Below are 22,451 nucleotides of genomic sequence, written 5' to 3'. Positions count from 1 at the left end.
ACAAAAATTTTTGAAAAGAATTCTTTTGTTGGGAAGATTTAGAGTCATTCTTGAAGATGCACCAAAAATGTTCTATCTTCGACTCATGTGTTATTTCACTAACTACTAAACTATAGTGGAATTAACTTAAATAATCTACGTAACCCCCTTACACCAAGAGGAGACTTGTAAACTAATCAAGGTTGGTTCCACTCTTGGATATCATGAAGAGAGCCAGCTGCAACTTGTGGTTTCTATTAAAATGCAAGCCAGGCTAAGATGAGACAAGAACCAGCTAAATATATCTTGCCAGAAAAAAAGAGGAGATACTCTCTCTTATGTAAGAGGCTTATACCAAAGCCTTTTTAAGAGTAGAAATATACCTTGTTGCAATATGCTATTAGACTCCATTGCCACTGAGAAAAAAGAATTCTCACTAAGAAGATGAAATCAAAATGCCTAAGCATTTGATTTTACTACCATACCACCAAAACCACCAGTAATGATGGAACCAAATATCCTTAAAATAACAAATGTAAAACATCTCTGAAATAAGAAGGTATTAGCACAACATACCAGAAAATGCAGGGAATCCCCATGTATCAGTGAGGGTTTTGTTGCATACCATAGGATCCACTCCAGTTAGTTCAAGCTAAAAGGAATTTTTAAAATATGATAGCCAATGGGTATTATAATCATTGAAAGGCTTAAAGAAGACCAGCTCTGAGCTGAACTTCCAGGAACACCTCCTAAAGGCACATTACAGAACTGAGCTACTGGCCCTGCCACAGTCAGGAAACCATGGAATCAGGAATCAGCTGCTAACTGCAGACTCAACTCACATATAACCCCATCCACAGCTGCCAAATGAAGGAACTGTGCTCTGCCTCTCGATACCCATGAAGCTAGAGACCTAACACTGAGAATCCTGTCACAGTTGTTGCAAAAAAATCAAACTCCTCTACAACTCAGCTTGCCAGCAGAAATAACACAGGCAAGAAGTCAGCCTCTACATCAGAGTGTTCCACTCTTCCTTCCAAAACTTACGTGGTTGTAAATGATTGGTGGGATTTAAATCACATCTAAAACTGGAGCTTCAGGGGAATCTAAAAAATGTAGTTTTTGAGGGTTGCAGCCTCAGTAATCCAGGAAGACTTACTATAAGGAAGATGGAAAGGATACAGGGAGTGAGGTGATACAGTGTCCCACTCATCCTAAAAAGGGAGCAGGAAGGATGTGACTGTCAGAGAAAAGTCAGGAGTGACTAGAGAATGCCAAGTGTACAGGTTGTGGACACTAGGAGTTGGAGGGAATCCTGGAGCAACCACCAGGGTGGCTGATTCCATCAATATCAGAGCAGTAGGCAGGCGATTTCTAACTCCCCTCTAACTCCCTCTGTTGAGTAGATAACAGACACAGACTGGAGTATTGGGTATGAGTGTTGGGCCAGAGGCCAGGCTTAAGAGAAACAGGGAGCCCCACTTCCTTAAGAGAAGTTGCTGGTATGCCCTGCCTGGCAGCACAACACCTCATCTTCTCAAAATCCCTGGAGGCTAACTGTGGTATGCATACTGCTTTCATACGTGGGCTAACAGAACGTCAACTACAAAGATGAGCACGCAACCGAAAATTAAACAACTGAGGTAAACAAACACCATGAAAGAGAAACATACAACATAATGAAAAGAGTAAACTTCACCAAATTCGAATTTATACAGCAAACAAATGGAAACTTCAAAAAAAAGTAAATCCCAAAGGGATAAGAATAGATATTGCCTCCATGAAACAAAAGATTATAATTTTTTAAAACCCTATACTAGGAAGAAAAAGGCTTACCAAATAAAAATCTCACTAGAGAAGGCGAAAAGCAAAATATGTTCAACTAAAGAGAGGACACGTTAGCTGCAAGCCTAAATTTCCCTCAAAATGGCAGAGATGGTGTAGAGAGTGCTGTAGTATGTCACCCAAATTCCCCCTTAGGGACCAAGGCACTCCACCACCTTTGGCCGCTGACAGCTCACAGCCAAGTCTCTCTGCAGGAATTGTCCTTAGGAAAGAGAACTGCCTGCCCAAGGTTATATGTCCTTTCCCCAAAGGCACACAAGTCCCCTTGCTTGAATTTGGGACAATCTGAAGGGTCATCCCAGCTCCAGAGCTCCATGTAAGGTCAGCTGAGGCCTTGGTTGCAACTGCATCATGGCTCAACTTCTCCCTTTTCCCTACCTTGCCTCTCTCCCCCTCACAGATATTGTTTCTTAGAGGACTTTGGCAGTAAACTTCCTGTACACACACCTCAGAGTCCATTTCAGGTAGCCCAATCTAAGACAGATTGAAAGAAGAAAAATAAAAAGACCTGAAGACACCTAGGTGTATCTCCATCTATATGACTGGATTTCCAGGAGACAAGAACAGAGAATGAAGGACAGGGAAAATCAAAGAAAACATAGAAATACACTTCCCAAAACTGATGGAAGAAAGACTGATAACATTGAAAGAGTCCACCAAGTATTTAACAAAATGAAAAGTATATATACACATATAGTATTAGTTGGTGTTCTCCAGAGAAACAGAACCAGTGTGTGTATATATAGGAAGAGTTCTATTTCAAGGCATTGTCTTGCACAATTACAGAGGCTGACAAGTCCCAAGATATGCAAGGTGGTCCAGCAAGCTGGAGACCCCAGAAGAGCTGATGTGGTAGTGTACATTCAAAGGTTATCTGGTGCAGAATTCCCTTTTGCTCTGGGGAGGTCAGTCTTTTACTCTATTCAGACCTTCAACCGATTGGGTGTCAGCCCACCCACATTGGGGAAAGCAATCTGCTTTAATACAAGTGAACTGATTTAAATATTAATCTCATCTGAAAACACCCTCACAGAAACATCCAGAATAAAGTTTGACCAAGTTTCTGGGCACCATGTCTCAACCAAGCTGACACATAAAATTAACCATCACACATATAGATATACTTACGGATATGCATCTCCTACCTTGAGTCTTTCAGAAAACCAAAAATATACATTTCCAGGGCCAAAATTAAATTTTCCATAAAGGAGTAAGACTCAGATTGGCACTACATCTCATCAGCAGCACTGGATGTTAGGAAGACACTGGAGAAATATTTTCAAAATCCTAAGGGAAAGTGATTCTCAACCTAGAATTCTTTATACACACAAACTACTTCTTAGGTTGAAGAGTAAAATAAAGATATTTGGGATATTACCATCAGTAATAATTAATAAAGGATGTATTCCAGCTAAATATGAGTCCTAGGAAAAAACATGGGATACTATAAATATGTGGATCAGAGAGCCATTAGAGTCATTAAATTAAAATCACTGTCAGCTGTTTTTAAAAAAAACAAAAGTATCATCTAAATTCTCAGGTGATCCCAACATGGGAAATGGGGTTGGGAGACATTAGGAGAAACCAGTGAAAACATGCTAAAATTTTTATCTTTATTAAGAGAGGATATGATGCTGATCAGTGGGAACACCGTGAGAACATAATGTCTTTGTGCGCATGTGTGTGTTTCAAAGTTTAAGGGTGAAAAAATTACAGTGAAAAAAGGACAAAGGCATAGTATGAAAATGCAAACAAAAAGAAAGCAGTGTTGTGTTCTTAATCTTAAGCAAGGTTGAATTCACAACAAAAAGCAGTAAGCAAGACAAAGACATTTTATAGTAAACATAATCCTCAAATAAGATGTATTGATCATAAATATCAATGACCCAACTGGTATATCATGAAAAACTACCAAAAAATATATAAGTAGACAGAAGCATGCTAATAATGAAAGACTTTTGATTGCATCAATTATAAACAATTAAACCACTTCATTCAGGCCATAGAAAATCAAGTAGATATAAAATAAGATTCTAGAAGAGCTAACGACCTAACTAATAAGGTAGATCCAATTAATATAGTGAAGTCTATACTTTAAAACCAGAAAATAAAGTGCAGAGAGTGGGAAAGACATTACTAAGCACAATGCAAGAATCAGAAACTTTAAAAGTAGATTTAATAAATATTTTTAAATATCTGCATAGCAAAAAATACTGAAAATCAAAATGCAATAACAAACTGAAGGCAAATAATTACCAAACATATGAAAAACTTTCATGTAGTAGACAGGTCATGTTTTTTGCCCAGCATCTATATCAGTACCACAATTTTGCTTTGGTGGATCATTCTGGCTCTCTGGTTGTGTTGGGCTCCCCGCCTCCGCGTCCCAAGAGAGGCGGGGGAGCTCATGTCATCTACCTGGTCACAGGATCAAGTCAATCATTGGCACATGACCTATTCGGAGCCAATAAGAAAGAGCGAATGACAAGGACTTCTGTGCAAGCAACTGGAAAAAAAGACTCTTCCACTGAATTTGGTGGCATGAAGCTGTAAAGATGCAGCCATCCTGGTACCAAAAGGAGGATTAGCCTGAGAATGAAGCTAAAGAGGCAAAACTAAGGAATGAACCCCAGAGCCATATATTGGTGCCTAAACAGATTAGATAGAAATAATCAGTATTCTCAATGTCTTTAAATATATGTGGGGCGGGGTGGTGGGCAGGCAGAGGATAAACAATTAGAAGAGACTTTGAGGCTGAACTTTGATATGTAGAAAACTATGCAAGTGAAAAAGTACTTATCACTAGGTGTTGTGGGTTGAATCATATTCCCTCAAAAGACATGCTGAGGTCCTAAACTATCCACTCACACCCACCTCTGTGTATATGCCCTTATTTGCAAATAGAATCTTTCCAAATATAATCAAGTTAAAATGAGGTCATACTAGAATAGGTAGGGCCCTAAATCTAATGACTGGTGTCCTAATAAGGAAAGATTTGGAGATACAAAGACATACAGGAAAGAAGGCCATGTGAAGACTAAGGGAGAGATGGGCGCTACACTGCCACAAGCCAAGGACGGTCAAGGATTGCTGGTAACCCCCAGAAGTTAGGAGAGGCAAGGAAGGATTCTTACCTAGAGGCTTCATGGAGAGCATGGCCTGTCGAACAACTTGATTTTGAGTTTCTCACTTCCAGAACTACGGGAGAATAAATTTCTGTTCTTTTAAACCCCTTAGTTTGTAGTAATTTGTTATAACAGGCCTAAGAAACTAATATACTGGATAATTATTAACTTTAAGGAAAAGCAAAAAGTTGTACAAGAAAGCAAATGTAACTAGTATATTACACATCTGTTTTGAGTAGCATTTATATAAAAAAATAATGTAAAAAATCATGATATAATCATATTGAGAACATGGGGAGAGAGGGGGTGGCAATTACATTTGTTTATTTGAGGCAGAAGAATTAAATTCTTGCCTTCTATCATGAGAACTTTACCTCCTACTATGGGAACTCAACAGATAACGCTAAAGTTGAGAAATCAAGTAATATCATTATAAGCTTGGTATATAGAAAGATGGGAATAGATGGCCAAAGAAACAGCTAAAAGTTGAAAATGGCCTCCCCTGGGAAGTGAGACATGAGAAGTTGGGTGCTGGGGTGCTAGAGTGGATTGTTTTTTCATAATAAATCATGTAGAATTATTTGGCCTATGTATGTTATCAACCTCGGTAAAAATAAAAACAAAACCAAAAAGGAAAAATATGCAAAAATGAACAGACAATTCACAAAGGAAGAAACTCAAATGATGAAAATATGAACACATGCCTAACCTCAGTTAGCAATTAGAACAATTTAATTTAAAATAAACAAAAAATAAATCTAACAATATTAAATATTAAAATCTGCCACAAAGAGGTGGCAGAAATATAAATAAGTACAATTAGCTTGGGGAGAAATTTTGAAATTTGAAAATGTCAAGTAAATTTTAAAATGTGTACACATTACAACCCTGCTGATCCACTCTGGGTTGAATCCCAGGAAATTTCTGTAAAAGACCAGAAAAAGCCATGTTTAAGAAAGTTGATTACACTGTCATTCATAACAGTGAAAACCTGGAAAAGACTAAATGTTTACCAATTGATATTTATCCATGCCAGGTAGCAATTGTTTTATAATTTCAAAAAAAACTATGTGGCAATTAAGAGCAGTAAACTAACCTTACATACCAAAACACAAATCTCAGATAATGTTGAGTGAAAAGGAAATTTGAAGAACAATACGTCCAACCTATCACCAGTTACACAAATATGAAAACACATAAACCAGATGTTGTCTATGAATGTATGAATAAAAGCATGAAAACATGGGTTAGACGGATCCTAAATCCATGAAATAAGTTATTTTGGATTGAGGATTACAAAATGGAACTGAAGGTGAGTACAGAAAGAACACCCACTTCACTTGTAATATTTTAGTTCTTATATTTTAGAACTATTTTAAGGAAACATGAGAAAATACTACCAATTGTCAATTCTGGGTGTTGGATATTCAAGGTTTTTAAAAATGTTATCCAAGTACTTTGTATTTTTATTTCTCAAATTTAAATATTTTAGTGAGAAAGAAATTTCAAAAACTGATTCGAAAAGAATGCAAATACCTGAATAGTCTAATAACCTATAGAAGATTCCCCCAAACACCAGAGAACCACCCACTAAAAGCACCAAGCCCAATCAGTTTTATGGGTAGTTCTATCAAATGCTCCAGAAACGATGTTCTAAGGAAGCATAACCCTGATACAAAACAGAGCTAGATCATTAGCATTACAAATTTAACAGTGTATTAAATAAAAGAAAAATGCATCGTTTTGCTCGAGTGAGGTTTATAAAAAGAGAGCATTCATGATTCAACATAAGAAAGGCAATTTCTGTACTATATTGCACTACTAAAAAATGAAATAAGGAAAACAAATCTTAATCTTAAGGCTCAACGTTGAAAGTTCAATGGATGTAAAAGAAAAACAAAAGGTTAAATTTAGTAACCATTACATTATGTATTTTTTCAAATCTTTGCCAACTAGGAATAGAAGGAAACTTCTAAGTGTAGAATAGAGAGAGAAAACATTCCCCTTAATCAAAAACAATAGAGGCTGCCTCTATCCGGTGCTAGTCCACAAAATAAAACAAATTTTAATACTCTAAAGAAGAAAGTAAATGTTAGTAGCTGCAGATTATATAACCGTCTAATTAGACATTCCAGGTGCATCTGCTGACAACCTGTAAGCGAGGTGACTCTCCGCCCCCCGGTGCCCCGCCCCCACTGCTGGGCCTGCGCCCTTGCACGTACGCATGCGCATTGCGCATAAGCGTGGGCCGGAGGAGCGAAAGATGGCGGCGCCTTGTTTCCCTACGCCATTGCACAGGCATGTGGGCCGTGGCTCCTTCAGCGACGTGTACGAGCCCGCGGAGGACACATTTCTGCTGCTGGACGCGCTCGAGGCGGCGGCAGCCGAACTCACGGGGTGCGAGGAGGGCGAGGGTCCCCGCGGGAGAGGGCTCGGGAGTCCTGGAGAGGCGGCCGCGGGCGATCAAGGCAAGGGCTGTCGCCGCCGTCCCCGAGAGGAGGCGGTGTCGGTCCACTTGGCGACAGTTGACACCAGGACACCGTAACTGAGGATTTTTTCCGTGGATACGCGTAGTCAGTTTATCGGGGATCTGTCCGCAGTTGCCAAGGTGGTGTTTTGGTTTCAGGGGCTCTATGTTTCGTCACCACGCCGGGATGTATCTTTTCCTATCAGCTGTTAACTGAGGACCCTAAGCCCCTGAGAGTAGCGATATTATAACACGTTCAAAAGCAAAACATTCTGAAAACGCTGCGTCTTAATATTACAACTTTTAGTAGATATCAGTGTCGCATGGCATTAATTTACTCAGTACATAAAAGCATCCTCTAGCAATGGAAGGGCACAAAAAGGAAATGAGGTTGTAAAATATTGGAGTAGGGGAGTGTATTTAAACCCACTGAATAGCATACTCAGCTATCTAGCAACAGCCATTAGCCCCATGTGACTACTGAGCACTTGAGATGTGACTAGTACTGAATTTTTCATTTAACTGTAAAAAATTTAAAGTTACATGCAGCTAGCTGCCTATAGAATATACCCTAGCTCCTAATAAGTATTAAAATTGATTTGTTGAAGTGCTCACATAAGTTTTAAATTAATAATATAAAAAGAGTGAATACTTACATTGTCATTTTTTAAATGAAGGAAATTTGGATAGTTAGATTTATGTAAAGATCAGGAGTTGAAATGGGTTTTCTCAGGATGAAACAAAGAGTTGTCAGGCTTCAAAGATCCATATTGTGTTTATTTATCCCTCTTGGTCAGATTTTTCCACGTGTAAAATGCCCCAACTATTATTAAACTAGTTTTTCATTGTGAACGATGGAACTTTTGGATTTACTGGAATATAGAATGGAACAGTACTGTTTTATAACTTGTCTATTACTATCAAGATATCACAGAAAGATTTACAAGCACAAAGTGCCTTGCAAAGTGTGCTGTAAAAGGAACTGATTTTGTTTTAAAGTCTTGGGTATTTCTGGTCTTGGAGTTTTAATTATTTATGAGGCCACAATAGTTATTTTCAAGTAGAAGCCGCCTGGTAAGATTCAACAGACCTTCCTACAGCACAGTAAAGGCTTGTCAGATGTGTAGAAATGGTTCCAAAAATGAGAAACCCCTGGAGTTTGTTGTTTTTGAATATTTGTTTGGAAAGTTAGGTGCTAGAGAGGCCCCTATATCCCATCAAACCTATTTCTGTAATGGGGATAATTCGTGCCTTTGATGTATATATATGATTATAGGGAAGGACAAATGCAGTAGAATCAAGAATTTATTATATTCAATAGCATTCTTAGGAGTATTATTAATATTCTAAGATCAGATACTCAGATATTTTCCCAATTCAGTGTAGAGCTGTACAAATATGGAATTTCTTTGCTGCTCTACATCTATTATCAGTAGAATGGGGGAACTTTTCTTTCCCTGGGATATGCTGATGGACTTATGAATTACTTCAAAGTGACAGAGAAAATGTTTTTCATAAATAAATATTGTAATAGTGTCCTATCATTTTAGGAAATACCAAACTAGAAGCTCCTTGTGTGAAGGGCTGATGTCTTCCATATTAATATTTCCAACCTAAATTAACATTCCATGGTTTATGTAATGTTTTATAGAAATTAATTGAAAGCTACCTGTTATATTACTATTTTACAGACTTAAATTACATACCCCCAAACAGTTTTGAACTATGCAGTATTAAGCACAAAGTGGTTGTCGGAAATTAGCTTATTTATAAATTTCTTTTATATTTCCATATATTTGTAGGTGAGGGATGATGCTGGAGAAACAGACATAAAAGTAGCATGAGTTATTTTCCGAGATGTGTATTTTTTTATTTTTTTCCTGGTACGCGGGCCTCTCACTGTTGTGGCCTCTCCCGTTGCGCAGCACAGGCTCCGGACGCACAGGCTCAGCGGCCATGGCTCACGGGCCTAGCCGCTCCGCAGCATGTGGGATCTTCCCGGGCCGGGGCACGAACCCGTGTACCCTGCATCGGCAGGCGGACTCTCAACCACTGCACCACCAGGGAAGCCCCCCGAGTTGTGTATTTTAATACCACTACTAATACTTGTTTTATTTTGTTTTTTTAGAGTGGAAATATGCCTTGAAGTAGGGTCAGGGTCTGGAGTGGTATCTGCATTCCTAGCCTCTATGATAGGTCCTCAAGCTTTGTACATGTAAGTATACAAATTCATCCACATCTTGGTCTAAGAGATTCACTGTGGATATAACTGCTTGAATGAAATCATTTTTGTAAGTAAATAATATGTATCTGATAGTGTCTATTTAAGCGTAGTAAGTACTCAGATGCAACTTATGCTTCCCTAAAAGTTATAATTGCGTGTTCAAAACCATTCCATCATACTGCATAATTATATAAGAAGCATAATAATTTTAGGTCATCTCTAAATTTGAATCTTTTTTTAAAATTTTATTTATTTAGTTTTGGCTGCATTGGGTCTTCATTGCTGCGCGTGGGCTTTCTCTAGTTGTGGCGAGTGGGGGCTACTCTTCATTGCGGTGCGCGGGCTTCTCATTGCAGTGGCTTCTCTTGTTGCAGAGCACAGGCTGTAGGCGTGTGGGCTTCAGTAGTTGTGGCATGCAGGCTCAGTAGTTGTGGCTTGCAGGCTCTAGAGAGCAGGCTCAGTAGTTGCGGTGCATGGGCTTAGTTGCTACGCGGCATGTGGGATCTTCCTGGACCAGGGGTCGAACCCGTGTCCCCTGCATTGGCAGGTGGATTCTTAACCACTGCACCCAGGCTACTGGGACCCAGTCCCTCTCTCTCTTCCTCCCCTTCCCAGACCTTTGCCCCAGCTTTGCTGGCCAAGTTGTGGGTCTTTCTTCCATCCCTTCATTGCATGGTACAGTTCACTTCGGCCCTTTTCCATCCATTCCCACCTCATTGCTAACCACACAGTACATTCCAGCCCCTCCCCTCAGAGGCCTTCAGAAGGCCTACATTGGTTCCCTCATCCCCATCCTTGTCCTGCCCTCTTCCCTCACCAGCTGGTTTAGAAGGATTTGGAATTCCCTTTGTTTTTTTTTAGTACATTGTACGCACCAAAGTGTCAAGCCAGCCATTGATAACACCCATCACATTCTGAGCTGCCTCTTCACCATTGTGCAGGGCAGTTTGCCTCCCTCCTGCTTCCCCACCTTCCTCCCTACCTCCTTAACTTTGTACTAGGCGGGCCTGGGCCTGCACCAGCTCAGCATCTTCTCAATTTTTTTCATATTATTTATTATTTTAATTTTCTATTAAATTATTGGAATAAAAAAATGAATCTTATTTCAGATAAATAAGTTGATTATCAGAAAAAATTGGAAGTTAATAAAATTTCTCTTTAGAAGATTTGAGAATATAGAAAATATAAAGAAGAAAATAAAAATCACCTTGGTGGTTCATTGTTTAAAACAACACACTCCCAATGCAGGGAGCCTGTGTTCAATCCCTGGTCAGGGAACTAGATCCCACCTGCATGCCGCAACTAAGAGTTTGCATGCCACACCTAAGGAACCCACCTGCCGCAACTAAGGAGCCCACGTGCCACAACTAAGACTAGGCACAACCAAATAAATAATTTTTTTTAAATCACCTATAAATTTTACCACACATGGTCCAACTGTGTTTATTTTTTTTTCATTTCCTATGTTTTTCATTTAATATTGTATGATGAGCATTTTCCTTTTAAATTTCATTTTTGGTAGCTACATAGTATTCTCCTGCTGGATTCATAATTTAATAAATTCCTTCAGATATGTGTGCATGTAAGTATATTCTTCTACTCTTGGACATTATATCAATATAACAATCTTTTTCGTCAGTGTAACAAATCTGAGTTCTTTTTTTTATTCACCATTATTAAAGCATTCCAATTTTTTTATAGATCTACTTTATGTAAAAGGAGTAGAACATTCCTTGAATTTTTGTCCGTAGACACAGGATGTAGTTGGTTTCTTTTCTGTTTATAGGTGCACTGATGTCAACCCTGAGGCAGCAGCATGTACCCTGGAGACAGCACGCTGTAACAAAGTCCACATTCAACCAATAATTACAGATTTGGTAAGCTGTTAGTTCTTGTCCAGTACTGTAATAATTTTCTTTTCAAGTAAGTTAAGGTCAAGGTGATTTAGGTCAAAGAAACTTGAGTCATTAATTAACTTTTAACCCACTGAACAAAGTAAATTCTTGACTGAGATAATCCATCTTTTCCACAATTCAAGGGAACTTTCTCTTGGCCTGTATAGATCAGGTATCTTTCAGTCAGAAGAATGCTCAAACTGGCTTTAATAAAAAGAGTGAACAGTTTCAGGAACTCAAATGATGTTACAGGCATCTTTTTCTTAACTGTAAACTTCTCTCTTGTGGCTGTATTCCTCAGCAGTCGTTCCCTTCATGGTAACAAGACGCTTGCATGTATGTATCTTGTTTCTCAGCAACTTCACAGGGAAAGAAACACTTTCTATTCAGTTACTCTAGCAGAAGCCCCAGAATGAGTGCCATTTATATCAGCTTTAGTCATACGCCTATCTCTCAAGGGGCATTGGAATATGCACATGATTGGCTTGAGCCTGAGTCATAGTCCCACTCTGGCAGCTCGGTTGGGATAATCCAAGCCACTTGGATTGAGAATGAGGGGAGGTAGAGTTTCCCCAATGAAAGTCAAGGACATGTAATCAGATGAAAGGCAGAATGGGTCCTGGGCAGGACGCCTACAGAACCATCATTTTAAGTTACACATTGTATGTTTTTCAGTTCCAGTTTTTAAAACATTTTACATTATATTAGTAAGATTTGGATGATTCTGAACTTCTTTTCAGTTATAAATGTGAATGCCTTTTTATAAGCAAAAATCATAATAGTATGTACCAGGTGGGCATAAGAAATATAAAATGCTTTCCATGCTTCTTGACCTGTATTATTCTTGTACTGGTAAGGGTATTGAGCTTTTCTCTTTTTTAAACTCACAAATGATTTTGCAGTTTAGAAGGAATTAAGCCAAAGATCTAAGAAATTCTGTACATATCACTAGAAGTTTTTACTGCCATTAAAAATTAGACTATCAATAAAGATAATCAGTGTGGTGATTTTACTCTTTAAATTTTTATTTTATTTATTTTTTAATTAATTTATTAATTTTTGGCTGCATTGGGTCTTTGTTGCTGCGCGCGGGCTTTCTCTAGTTGCGGCGAGTGGGGGCTACTCTTTGTTGCAGTACACAGGCTTCTCATTGCAGTGGCTTCCCTTGTTGCAGTGCATGGGCTCTAGGCATGCGAGCTTCAGTAGTTGCAGTACATGGGCCCTAGAGCACGCAGGTTTCAGTAGTTGTGGCTTGCGGGCTTAGTTGCTCTGCGGCATGTGGGATCCTCCTGGAACCAGGGATCAAACCCATTTCCCCTGCATTGGCAGGCGGATTCTTAACCACTGTGCCACCAGGGAAGTCCCTAAATTTTTAAAGTTGTTTCTTTAATGTGTCCATAATTAGTATTATATTTTTTTTGATAGAACAATAAAACTTTAGAGATACAAGAAATTCAGAATATCTATTTTTGTTAACAGAGGTAAGGGACACTTTTGAAAGTCACATAACTAATAAAGTGATAAATCCAGAATTTAAGCCCACATCTTCTGAATCAAAGTCGAGAGGTCTCACAGCTGTTTTATAACATGACTGGTGGTAGTCAGTTCTAAAGCTGTCAGAATCCATTCTTTCAGTAACGAAAGCTGACCATGATGTGGAGTGTTGACTTGTGGCAAAGAAGGTAGGAAGAGATAGGTATGAGCATAGGTATTGTGATCAGATTACAAAACTCTTTACATTTGCTTGTATTCAGAACACTGGACATAGGGTGTCACAGCTATCATATAAAAGAAAATCATTGTTTTGGTTAACTGAGTTTGTTCACAAAGTAGTACTTTCATTGTATTTCTTTTTTAGTTTTAGAAAAAAACCTTTTTCAAATATGTCTTATGCATTTCCTTACATTCTTAAAACAAAATGAACATAATTTTACCTTTTAGTGATTCAGGGTCATTAATATGAATATCAGTTATTATTCTGTACTATACGTGATAATGACTAAGGTTTATTCAGGTGTTTCTGCCTTTACATTAAGTAGCTATAGCCTGCAGTGATTTTGAGTTTTTATTTTCTCTCCTCTTTGTCTGTCTTTTCACTTGCTTTATGTTGTCATGTTTCACTGCTACCCATTGATAGCACTTTCCTGTCTCTTTTCATGTGCTTTGTGCTAGAATACCAAACAATTAATTTAGTTAGACTTGTATTTAAACTAAGAGTTAAGGGATTCTGAATAAGTGCTTCTCACACAGAGTACCTTTTGCCGTATGGATTTAAAACTTGCTGTCAGAGGCCTTTTTTGCTTACTCCTTAATTCTTGGGTTTATTCTAGTGCTGTGAGACTATTCAAAAGGTAGATATGGATGAGTGAGGGTTGCCTGTAATTAGATTTTATATCCAGTCCACAGTGACTTCTCATTTAAATCCATTTTCTTTTTAACTCCGTAATTTTCTATTTTTTTAGTATCAATTTGTTCCTTTATTTGAAGTCCAGTACTGAAATGATTATTAGTATATAGTACCTCAGGGCCATCATAAGTAATTACACAGCAAATTCTTTTCTAATTTCCTTACTCAGAATTTCTGGAAAATTACATTTTTGAATTCTTTTTACAATTGGGAAACTTAATTTCTTTATGGAATTGAAAACAAAGCTTTTGGCTATTTCAAATGTACTTCCTCACCAATGCTATTACTAGAAAGAACAGCAGATTAACTAGTCGCCTTTCTACTTGCAGAAGATACGCCTGAATTATGTTCCGCAAAATAGTTATCTGTTCTCTTTTTAAATGAGTAGAGAAAGAAATTACCTTTGAAGAGTAACAGGGTTGGAATTCATGAGTGAGAGTCAGTGTGAAGTAATAATTGAAGGAAATGGCTTTAGGGGTGAGAACTCATCCGGATACAGCATTTTTACTTTACTGTGCCTGTGAAGGTATAGGATGACATCATCAGACATAAGTTTTTAAATACTTAGTTATTTAATTCAATCAGAGGGATGCTTTAAATGACATTTTGCCCTAAATATACTTTCTTTAAAGAGACATTTTTCTTATTCTATAGAAAGTTGTATCAGTTCAAATATTTATAAAATGCCAAACAACTGATGTTTTCAGGTCTCTTCCCACTATTTTTAGTCCTTTGTTTCTTTGATATCTAATTGTTTTAGCCAATACATATACAAGTAATTAAAGATGTAGAAAGAAAAATAAAATTCTGTCTTCTGATATTTTTGTCATTCATGTATGTTTTCTGTCATCTTGTAAAATATTTCCCTTGGTTATAGAAAATAAATGTTTAAGTTAGCAGCTATAACTTTAAAGTTGTGCACAAATCTATGCAGAATATGTGAGAGCTTGCCTCCGTCTCCTAAAAGTGAGCCCAGAATGTAAACATGTGAGCTTTTGAAGAGCAGAGTGTTCATTCTGATAAATAGTTTATTTTCCCTATGTTTAGGTAAATGCATATAATCTTTATCTGAATGAAAGTGTAAAGATATTTATCTCCATTTCTGTCTTAAATTTGGCTCTCTAACACATTTTTTCTAAAAACATGAGGGAGTATATTTAAAGATTGATTAGATGGATATCTATCTATCCATCTACTTATTTATTATTTCTGGGTCCAGCTTAAAATTCTGACTATTTTGAACATTTTTTAGGTCAAAGGCTTGCTACCAAGATTGAAGGAAAAAGTTGATCTTCTGGTGTTTAATCCTCCCTATGTAGTGACTCCACCTGAAGAGGTAAGACATACAACAAAATTTAATTACTAATATTTTCAGCTTTTTTCTGTCTAAAAGTCAAACATACTTCATCATATGACATCAGTCAGCCGCTAATAACACAGACTGCTCTCATTTTACTCGCAATTGTCAATTATTGGATAATTGGATACTATTGGTAGACATAGGAAAGGAACCTGAAACTAATGGAAATACAAACTGTGGTCCATATCTATTCTTTAAAATCCCATCCAAATCAAGCCATGGTGTTTAAATTCATGTATCTGTGTGTACCTTTATCATGAATAACAAATTTGCAAAAAGAAAATATTTTTAATCACCTTAAATTCACATAGGAATTATTTCTGAAAGCCTTAGCTTTCCTCCTTTCACAGGTGTCAGGAAGTGGGGGTGGGGGAAAGCAGTGCTCATCTCAGGTAGGAAAAAGCTATAACCCTGACATGCATCGCTGTAGCATTTCCAGTGATGAAGAGGAAAACTGCAGTAACCGTTTCCCAGTTTAAAGAAAGAATGGTCAAAGCAGACAAAAGTTTAGTGATGGACTAGCTAGCTTTCCTCTGAATTATTGTACCTGTTTTATTCTTTGATGATCACTCTCTGGCAAGGCTGATAAATATTACATTCACCTTTACCAAGATGGGAAGGGTCTATATTGCTGCTGTTACTACTGAGAAGTTGTTGCTCCCCTGACATATGAACTCATGTGAGAAGGAAAGTCATTGTCATAAGGTGAACAGCAGTTGAGGGAAATGCAGCTTAATAAAACTTTTTTTTTAATATAAATTTATTTATTTATTTATTTTTGGCTGCATTGGGTCTTCGTTGCTGTGCGCGGGCTTTCTCTAGTTGCGGCGAGTGGGGGCTACTCTTTGTTGTGGTGCGCGGGCTTCTCATTGTGGTGGCTTCTCGTTGCAGAGCAAGGGCTCAAGGCACGTGGGCTTCGGTAGTTGTGGCATGTGGGATCAGTAGTTGTGGCTTGCAGGCTCTAGAGCGCAGGCTCAGTAGTTGAGGCGCACGGGCTTAGTTGCTCCTCTGCATGTGGGAACTTCCCGGACCAGGGATTGAACCCGTCTCCCCTGCACTGGCAGGAGGATTCTTAATCACTGCACCACCAGGGAAGTCCCTGCAGCTTAATAAAACTCTTTAGAAAAGCACTATGGAAATAAATATCAAGCGTGACAAAAATGTTTTAGTCCAATAATCTCAGTCTTTGAGATCTAATTTAGGAAAATGATTAACAATAGAATATAAATTGTAATTTATAAAAATATGTTTAGTGCACCTTTATTTATGATAACAAGTAATATGAACTTATATATGTAACAGAAGAGAGACAGTTAAGTAAATCATGGTTTATCAGGTCTACAGACTACTGGGAAGACTAGTGAATGAGGAGGAGATTCTGGGAGCATGGTGAGATGAATGGGCTTCCTTTCTCCCACATTCCTCCTCCTAAGCTGTGTGTGTAATTATGTAGGTAATTGAGTGTGGGCAATGACTTGGGCTTTGTCACAGTTGCAACAGAGAGAGCTAGTGTCATAATTTCCATTAGCTGAGCAATTAGCTGGAGAGCAGGGTTAAATACAGCACAACAAAGATTTTCTGGAGCCTGAAAATATGTTTTACTATGTAAAACATTAGGAAATGAATTTAAAGATAATGTAGTCTCTGTCAAGACCTGAATCAGTGGTATGGAAACCAAATGAAAATATTTCAGTGCATTGAGCATGAAGATAAAAAAAGGAAACAATGAAGGTAAAAGTTAAGAGACTTAGAGGTTAGATCCAGGAGACATACAAATAATAGGAGTTTGTACATATAAAAAGTTGTGGCTATACTTACTATTACATCCCTCAACATGAGGTTAGGTACTGTTGGTTTGTACCTGTGACTTATAAAGGATCAGGGGAAGGCACAGCAAAGCCCAGGTAGTAGGCAGTCAGCAGACCACCGAACGTGACTCCTTCCAGAGATGAAAACTTCCCCTCCGTGGCCTGTGAGAATGTGCTTGTCGCCAGGAGATCCTCCTGGAGGGTGGTCTCTAGTGCAAGCAGACAAACCTGGCTGAGCATCCCTGGGGGCGTGTAAACAGGGTCCAGCACAGAGGGCTCCTAGTCCACACTGAAACAGAAGTGACAAGGGACAGGCTTGGCAAAAGCTGTCATCACCATGTGCTCTTTCCATGGGTAACTTTACCCTGTGAAACATCCAGAGAATGGGCTCCACCAAAATAAGGGAGTAAGCCAAGAAACGGGAAGATATGGGCCCCAGAAAAAGGGAATTCTTGGAATGTTAGAAAAGGGAAGTCTCCAGGATGAAAGGCATGGCAAAAAAAGCAGAGGAACTGATAAATTCCCTAGTATGATTAACTATGTGGGAAATTATATTGAGGAGCTTATGATAAATATGAGAATAATTTCAATTAGATACAAAAAATTAAGCAAATGGACATGCTGAATGCCCATCAATAGCTAAATAAGAAATGATACTCTAACACAATAAAATATTATGCAGCCATTAAAAAGGATATTGAACTATACCTGATCACATGAAGAGATTTCCATATGGTACTGTTGAGAAAAGCAAGATACAGGCAAGAATGTAGATATAATCCTTTTTTTGTAAAACACGGACAAAAAAGAAAAACGTGTGTGTGTGTATGTAAGATGGGAGGGTAGCAGACAAGCAAAACAGGAAAAGGGAAAAGCACAGTTTTTTTTTTTTAAAGGAGGTATACGAACATATTTCTCTTAATTGTACATGTATATGGTTATAGGTATAAAGAAATTCATTTTTACGGGCTTGCGGGATCTTAGTTCCCCAACCAGGGATCAAACCTATGCCCCCTGCAGCGGAAGTGTGGAGCCCTAACCACTGGACCGCCAGGCAATTCCCAAGAAATTATTTTTAATGGGGAAATATATGCCATGATAAATGAATAAAAGCAGAATGTATAATTGTATGTAAATAATTTAAACTAAAATGTGGCCAAAAACCATTAAAGGGATTAGGAAGAAAATAATTGTATTAGGGTTTAAGTTGTTTTTGAGTGATTTCATCAAGATATTCTTTTTTTTTTAACATTTTTATTGGAGTATAATTGCTTTACAATGGTGTGTTAGTTTCTGCTTTATAACAAAGTTAGTCAGTTATACATATACATATATCCCCATATCTCTTCCCTCTTGTGTCTCCCTCCCTCCCACCCTCCCTCCCACCCCTCTAGGTGGTCACAAACCACCTAGCTGATCTCCCTGTGCTGTGTGACTGCTTCCCACTAGCTATCTATTTTACATTTGGTAGTGTATATATGTCCATATATACACTACCACTCTCTCACTTTGTCCCCCTCCCCGTGTCCTCCATTCTCGAGTAGGTCTGCATCTTTATTCCTGTCCTGACCCTAGGTTCTTCATGACCACTTTTTTTTTTTTTAGATTCCATATATATGTGTTAGCATACGGTATTTATTTTTCTCTTTCTGACTTACTTCACTCTGTATGACAGACTCTAGGTCCATCCACCTCACTACAAATAACTCAATTTCATTTCTTTTTATAGCTGAGTAATATTCCATTGTATATATGTGCCACATCTTCTTTATCCATTCATCTCTCGATGTATTCTTAAGTTTTAGAAACAATATACAGTGTTAAGCATCTAAAGATTTTTAATACTATATAAACTCATGGGTTTTGTTTCCATACTATAATTAGATCATTGTAGGAAAAAATGCTTCAGTGTACTTTTATGTAATAAATGGGTTCCTGAAAAAGGGCTGTAGTACTCTCAGTAATCTAGAAGACAGCCAGATACAGTGGGACATTTTGAAACTTTGTTTCTGCAAAGTAGATCTCTTATAATACAAGTTGTCCCTTTTAGTTTCTTCCTAATTGTTCTATATTAAGAATTTAAACATTGTATTAATAGTATCAACTATTATTAAACCACATTATTATGCACAGAGCACTGTTCTCAAACTTTAAATATACTTCCTCATTTATTCCTAAAGGACAAAAATAATTTTTTACCATTTTCCTAATTTTACAGATAAAACTGTTGTTTTTCTAATTTTACAGTAAGAGAGGAAACTAATTCATCAAGATTACAGACTTATCTGTATAAGATTTGGAGACATGAAGGGTTCTGTAAGGGAGTTTTCTCCTGTAGTGCCAGCTGCCATAATTAAATGTGAAATGGTGACAGATATTTAGGACCTTTAGCTTTATGTTGCTAATCACACAAAGATTTATCCCAAGGGCAAAAGAAAAAAAAGATTACAGGCTTATGCAAGGTCACACATGCTAGGAAATGATGGGGCTCAGATTCAGCTTTACTGCTGCCTCCTCATCAGCAGTAAAATAAAAAGTACATTCCTGTTTGGTGAACGTTACTTGTCAAAAAGATTCCGTTTTTTTTAATGTAACTTAAGTCAAAACAGAACAATCTTTCTAATTGGTCACAGGTAAGGAGTCACGGGATAGAGGCAGCTTGGGCTGGTGGCAGAAATGGTCGTGAAGTCATGGACAGATTGTTTCCACTGGCTCCAGAGCTCCTTTCACCTAGAGGATTGTTCTATTTAGTCGCCATTAAAGAAAACAATCCAGGTAATACAGACCAGTTTATCTTTTAACCACTTACTTTGCTGAAATCAAGGCTAATTATGTCAAAGACAGTAGTAACCCAGAATGTTAATGAATATAATCACTGACAACAGATAATACAGACATAACGTTCATGTTGAAAGAGGAGAGAGATTTTTTAGAGGTAGATTTTTCTGATTTTAAAGAGTATTGTCTTTTTTGGAGTGAGGGAGATTTTTTTCCCTAATTTATCAACTAATATTCAAATACAGAATATATAATCTTCTTAAAACACCTCACCCTCAGTTCACCCTGTGAATTTTCTCTCTATATTCTAGTCTTCATGTCTTGGCAGTTCTGCTGCATACTCTTTAGTTCATCTGAAGTTTTATCATGAAAGGTATCTCCTGATAGGATTTTTATATCTTGGTTTTCAGATTACTTGGTTAACTAAATCGACCATAATCTCTCTTCTCTTTTCTGTACATCTCAGGTTTGATTATTATCTTATATGTTACATTCTCAGCCCCTCAAATCACATCATAATTAACTAGGGTTTTCGGTTTGTTTGGTTTTGAGGGTTTGTTTTTGTTTTTTGTGACCCCAGTTTCTTGGTTTCATCTTTTTAGTGTTAGTTATTTGGAAAGAGAAGGTCTTGCTTTTTTCAGTACTCTTTAAAGAAATAAGCTACTTCATTTACTACCACTTTTCAATGTCAGTATATGATTTGCACACACCCTCGTTGGCATTTTTCATCCAAAAGGGAGGATATAGGGCAGAGATTAGAGCCAAGCAACTAAAAAATGAATCATTTACTGTAATAGCAAGTATAACTAACATTTCTGTTGAGTCCAGAGTAGGCTACCACTGCAAAGCAGTTATTCAGTCTGATTAGAATTCTCAGCAACACCCTGAAAATCCAAGGTGCTCTCATCTGTCTGAAGTCCAAGTTCACTTCAATAGAAATTACATGGTATACGCTATTTTCTTAGATAAATAGAATTTGTAAATAGTGTGTGTTTATCATCTTATTAAACTGTTTAGTGATAATATGTACTTCACCATATGATTTAATTGGATTTTACCTTTTGTTTTAATTTTCGTTTTAGAAGAAATTTTGAAAATAATGAAGACAAAAGGTCTACAAGGGACCACTGCACTTTCCAGGCAAGCAGGCCAAGAAATCCTTTCAGTCCTCAAGTTCACCAAGTCCTAATCTACAGTGTGTGCTACTGAAAGCTGCGTGCATTTGGCATATTTTGAAACAGAAGTCATTTCTTAGTTAACAAATAAAGTCAGAAATTTGTCATATAGAAAAAGGCAGAAGAGTAAGGCATTTCCTTTTACCCAGGAATCAGGCCTACAGAAATATTTGCACAAATGCAAGTAAATATATATAATATATATATAATTTGAATTTTATATATTACATATATGTGGAGAATATATAATAAATTATATTTGTAGGGCTTCCCTGGTGGCGCAGTGGTTGAGAGTCCACCTGCCGATGCAGGGGACACGGGTTCGTGCCCCAGTCCGGGAAGATCCCCCATGCCGGCGGAGCGGCTAGGCCCATGAGCCATGGCCTCTGAGCCTGCACGTCCGGAGCCTGTGCTCTGCAATGGACGAGGCTACAACAGTGAGAGGCCCGCGTATCGCAAAAAAAAAATATATATATATATATATGTATATTTGTATATGAAGAGGATGTTCATTTCAGCATTACTTGTAATGGCAAAACAATGAAGTTAACTTAAATGTCCATCAGCAAAGGGATTGGTAAAATAAATTACAGTATGTTCATGTTACTGAACATGAGTGACATATCCAGCCATTAAACACAAGTAAGTTCTGTATATACTGAACCAGAAGAGGTTCATGATGTACTACTGAGTAGTGAAAAAAATCAAGTTGCAAAATAGTACTAACCTATATGTATATTTTTGAAAAACTAACAAAGAAAGTTTGTGTGTATGTGTATATAAGAAATTCTCAAAAGGTAAATAACAGGTGGGAATAGAGGAACTTTCATTCTTTTGTGTTGGCATTTGTACAATCATAGTGTATTCTGTAATTAAACACAATCGTTTATTTAAAATGTAAGTTTACCTTTACTTATTGTCTCCATTCTCTTTCTATTATTTAGAATGGCTTCTTCCTCCATTCTTCTCCTTGGTCACGTTTTTCCTACTTTTTATCCTCTATCATATATTTCTGTTTTCTTCTTGCATATATATTGCAGACTGCTTTCATTTTTTTCTTAGGTCTGGGAGAGTTGTATGTAAATAAACCCAGCACTCAAATTAATCACATTTTTAAGAGCCCACATGTATCTTTCAAGAAATGTCAAATTACCTTTACTAAATTTAGGAACCTCTTCTGTAACTTCCCCACCATTTAAAATATACAGTTGACCCTTGAACAACATGGGTTTGAACTGTACGGGCCCACTTATACACAGATCTTTTTCAATAAAGACACACTACAGTATTTCACAATCAGTGGTTGGTTGAAGCCATGGATGCCATGGAGGGCTGACTGTAGAGTTATATGTGGATTTTTGACTGTGAGGGGGGTCAGTGCCCTAACC

General features: G+C 37.6%; 1 protein-coding gene across 2 annotated transcripts; it reads left to right on the top strand.

Moving 5' to 3' along the window:
- Positions 1-7,180: 7,180 nt before the first annotated feature.
- Positions 7,181-21,959, top strand: HEMK2 (HemK methyltransferase 2, ETF1 glutamine and histone H4 lysine). 2 transcript variants are annotated; one of them, XM_022571806.2, is made up of 6 exons: positions 7,181-7,346; positions 9,545-9,631; positions 11,427-11,517; positions 15,195-15,278; positions 19,744-19,885; positions 20,971-21,959. In XM_022571806.2, the coding sequence occupies exons 1-6, from the start codon at positions 7,213-7,215 to the stop codon at positions 21,075-21,077; spliced, it is 645 nt and encodes a 214-aa protein (XP_022427514.1). In that variant the 5' UTR covers positions 7,181-7,212; the 3' UTR covers positions 21,078-21,959. The 2 variants fall into 2 exon arrangements, with proteins under 2 accessions (XP_022427514.1, XP_022427699.2); XM_022571991.2 differs by lacking the exon at positions 7,181-7,346 and having other exon boundaries at positions 7,355-9,631.
- Positions 21,960-22,451: the final 492 nt, after the last annotated feature.

This window comes from Delphinapterus leucas, chromosome 4 (assembly GCF_059928025.1).
Source record: "Delphinapterus leucas isolate spDelLeu-1000000601 "Yukka" chromosome 4, BTC_Dleu_Yukka2, whole genome shotgun sequence".
NCBI lineage: Eukaryota > Metazoa > Chordata > Mammalia > Artiodactyla > Monodontidae > Delphinapterus > Delphinapterus leucas.
This window is presented reverse-complemented; position numbering and strand designations above follow the sequence as displayed.

Bases quoted from the DNA above. Each gene is read 5' to 3' on its own strand.
- HEMK2 (XM_022571991.2), top strand. From the start codon at position 9,402: ATGTGGGATCTTCCCGGGCCGGGGCACGAACCCGTGTACCCTGCATCG. The intron at 9,632-11,426 runs GTAAGTATACAA...TTCTGTTTATAG, and splicing joins GGTCCTCAAGCTTTGTACAT to GTGCACTGATGTCAACCCTG. The intron at 11,518-15,194 runs GTAAGCTGTTAG...AACATTTTTTAG, and splicing joins AACCAATAATTACAGATTTG to GTCAAAGGCTTGCTACCAAG.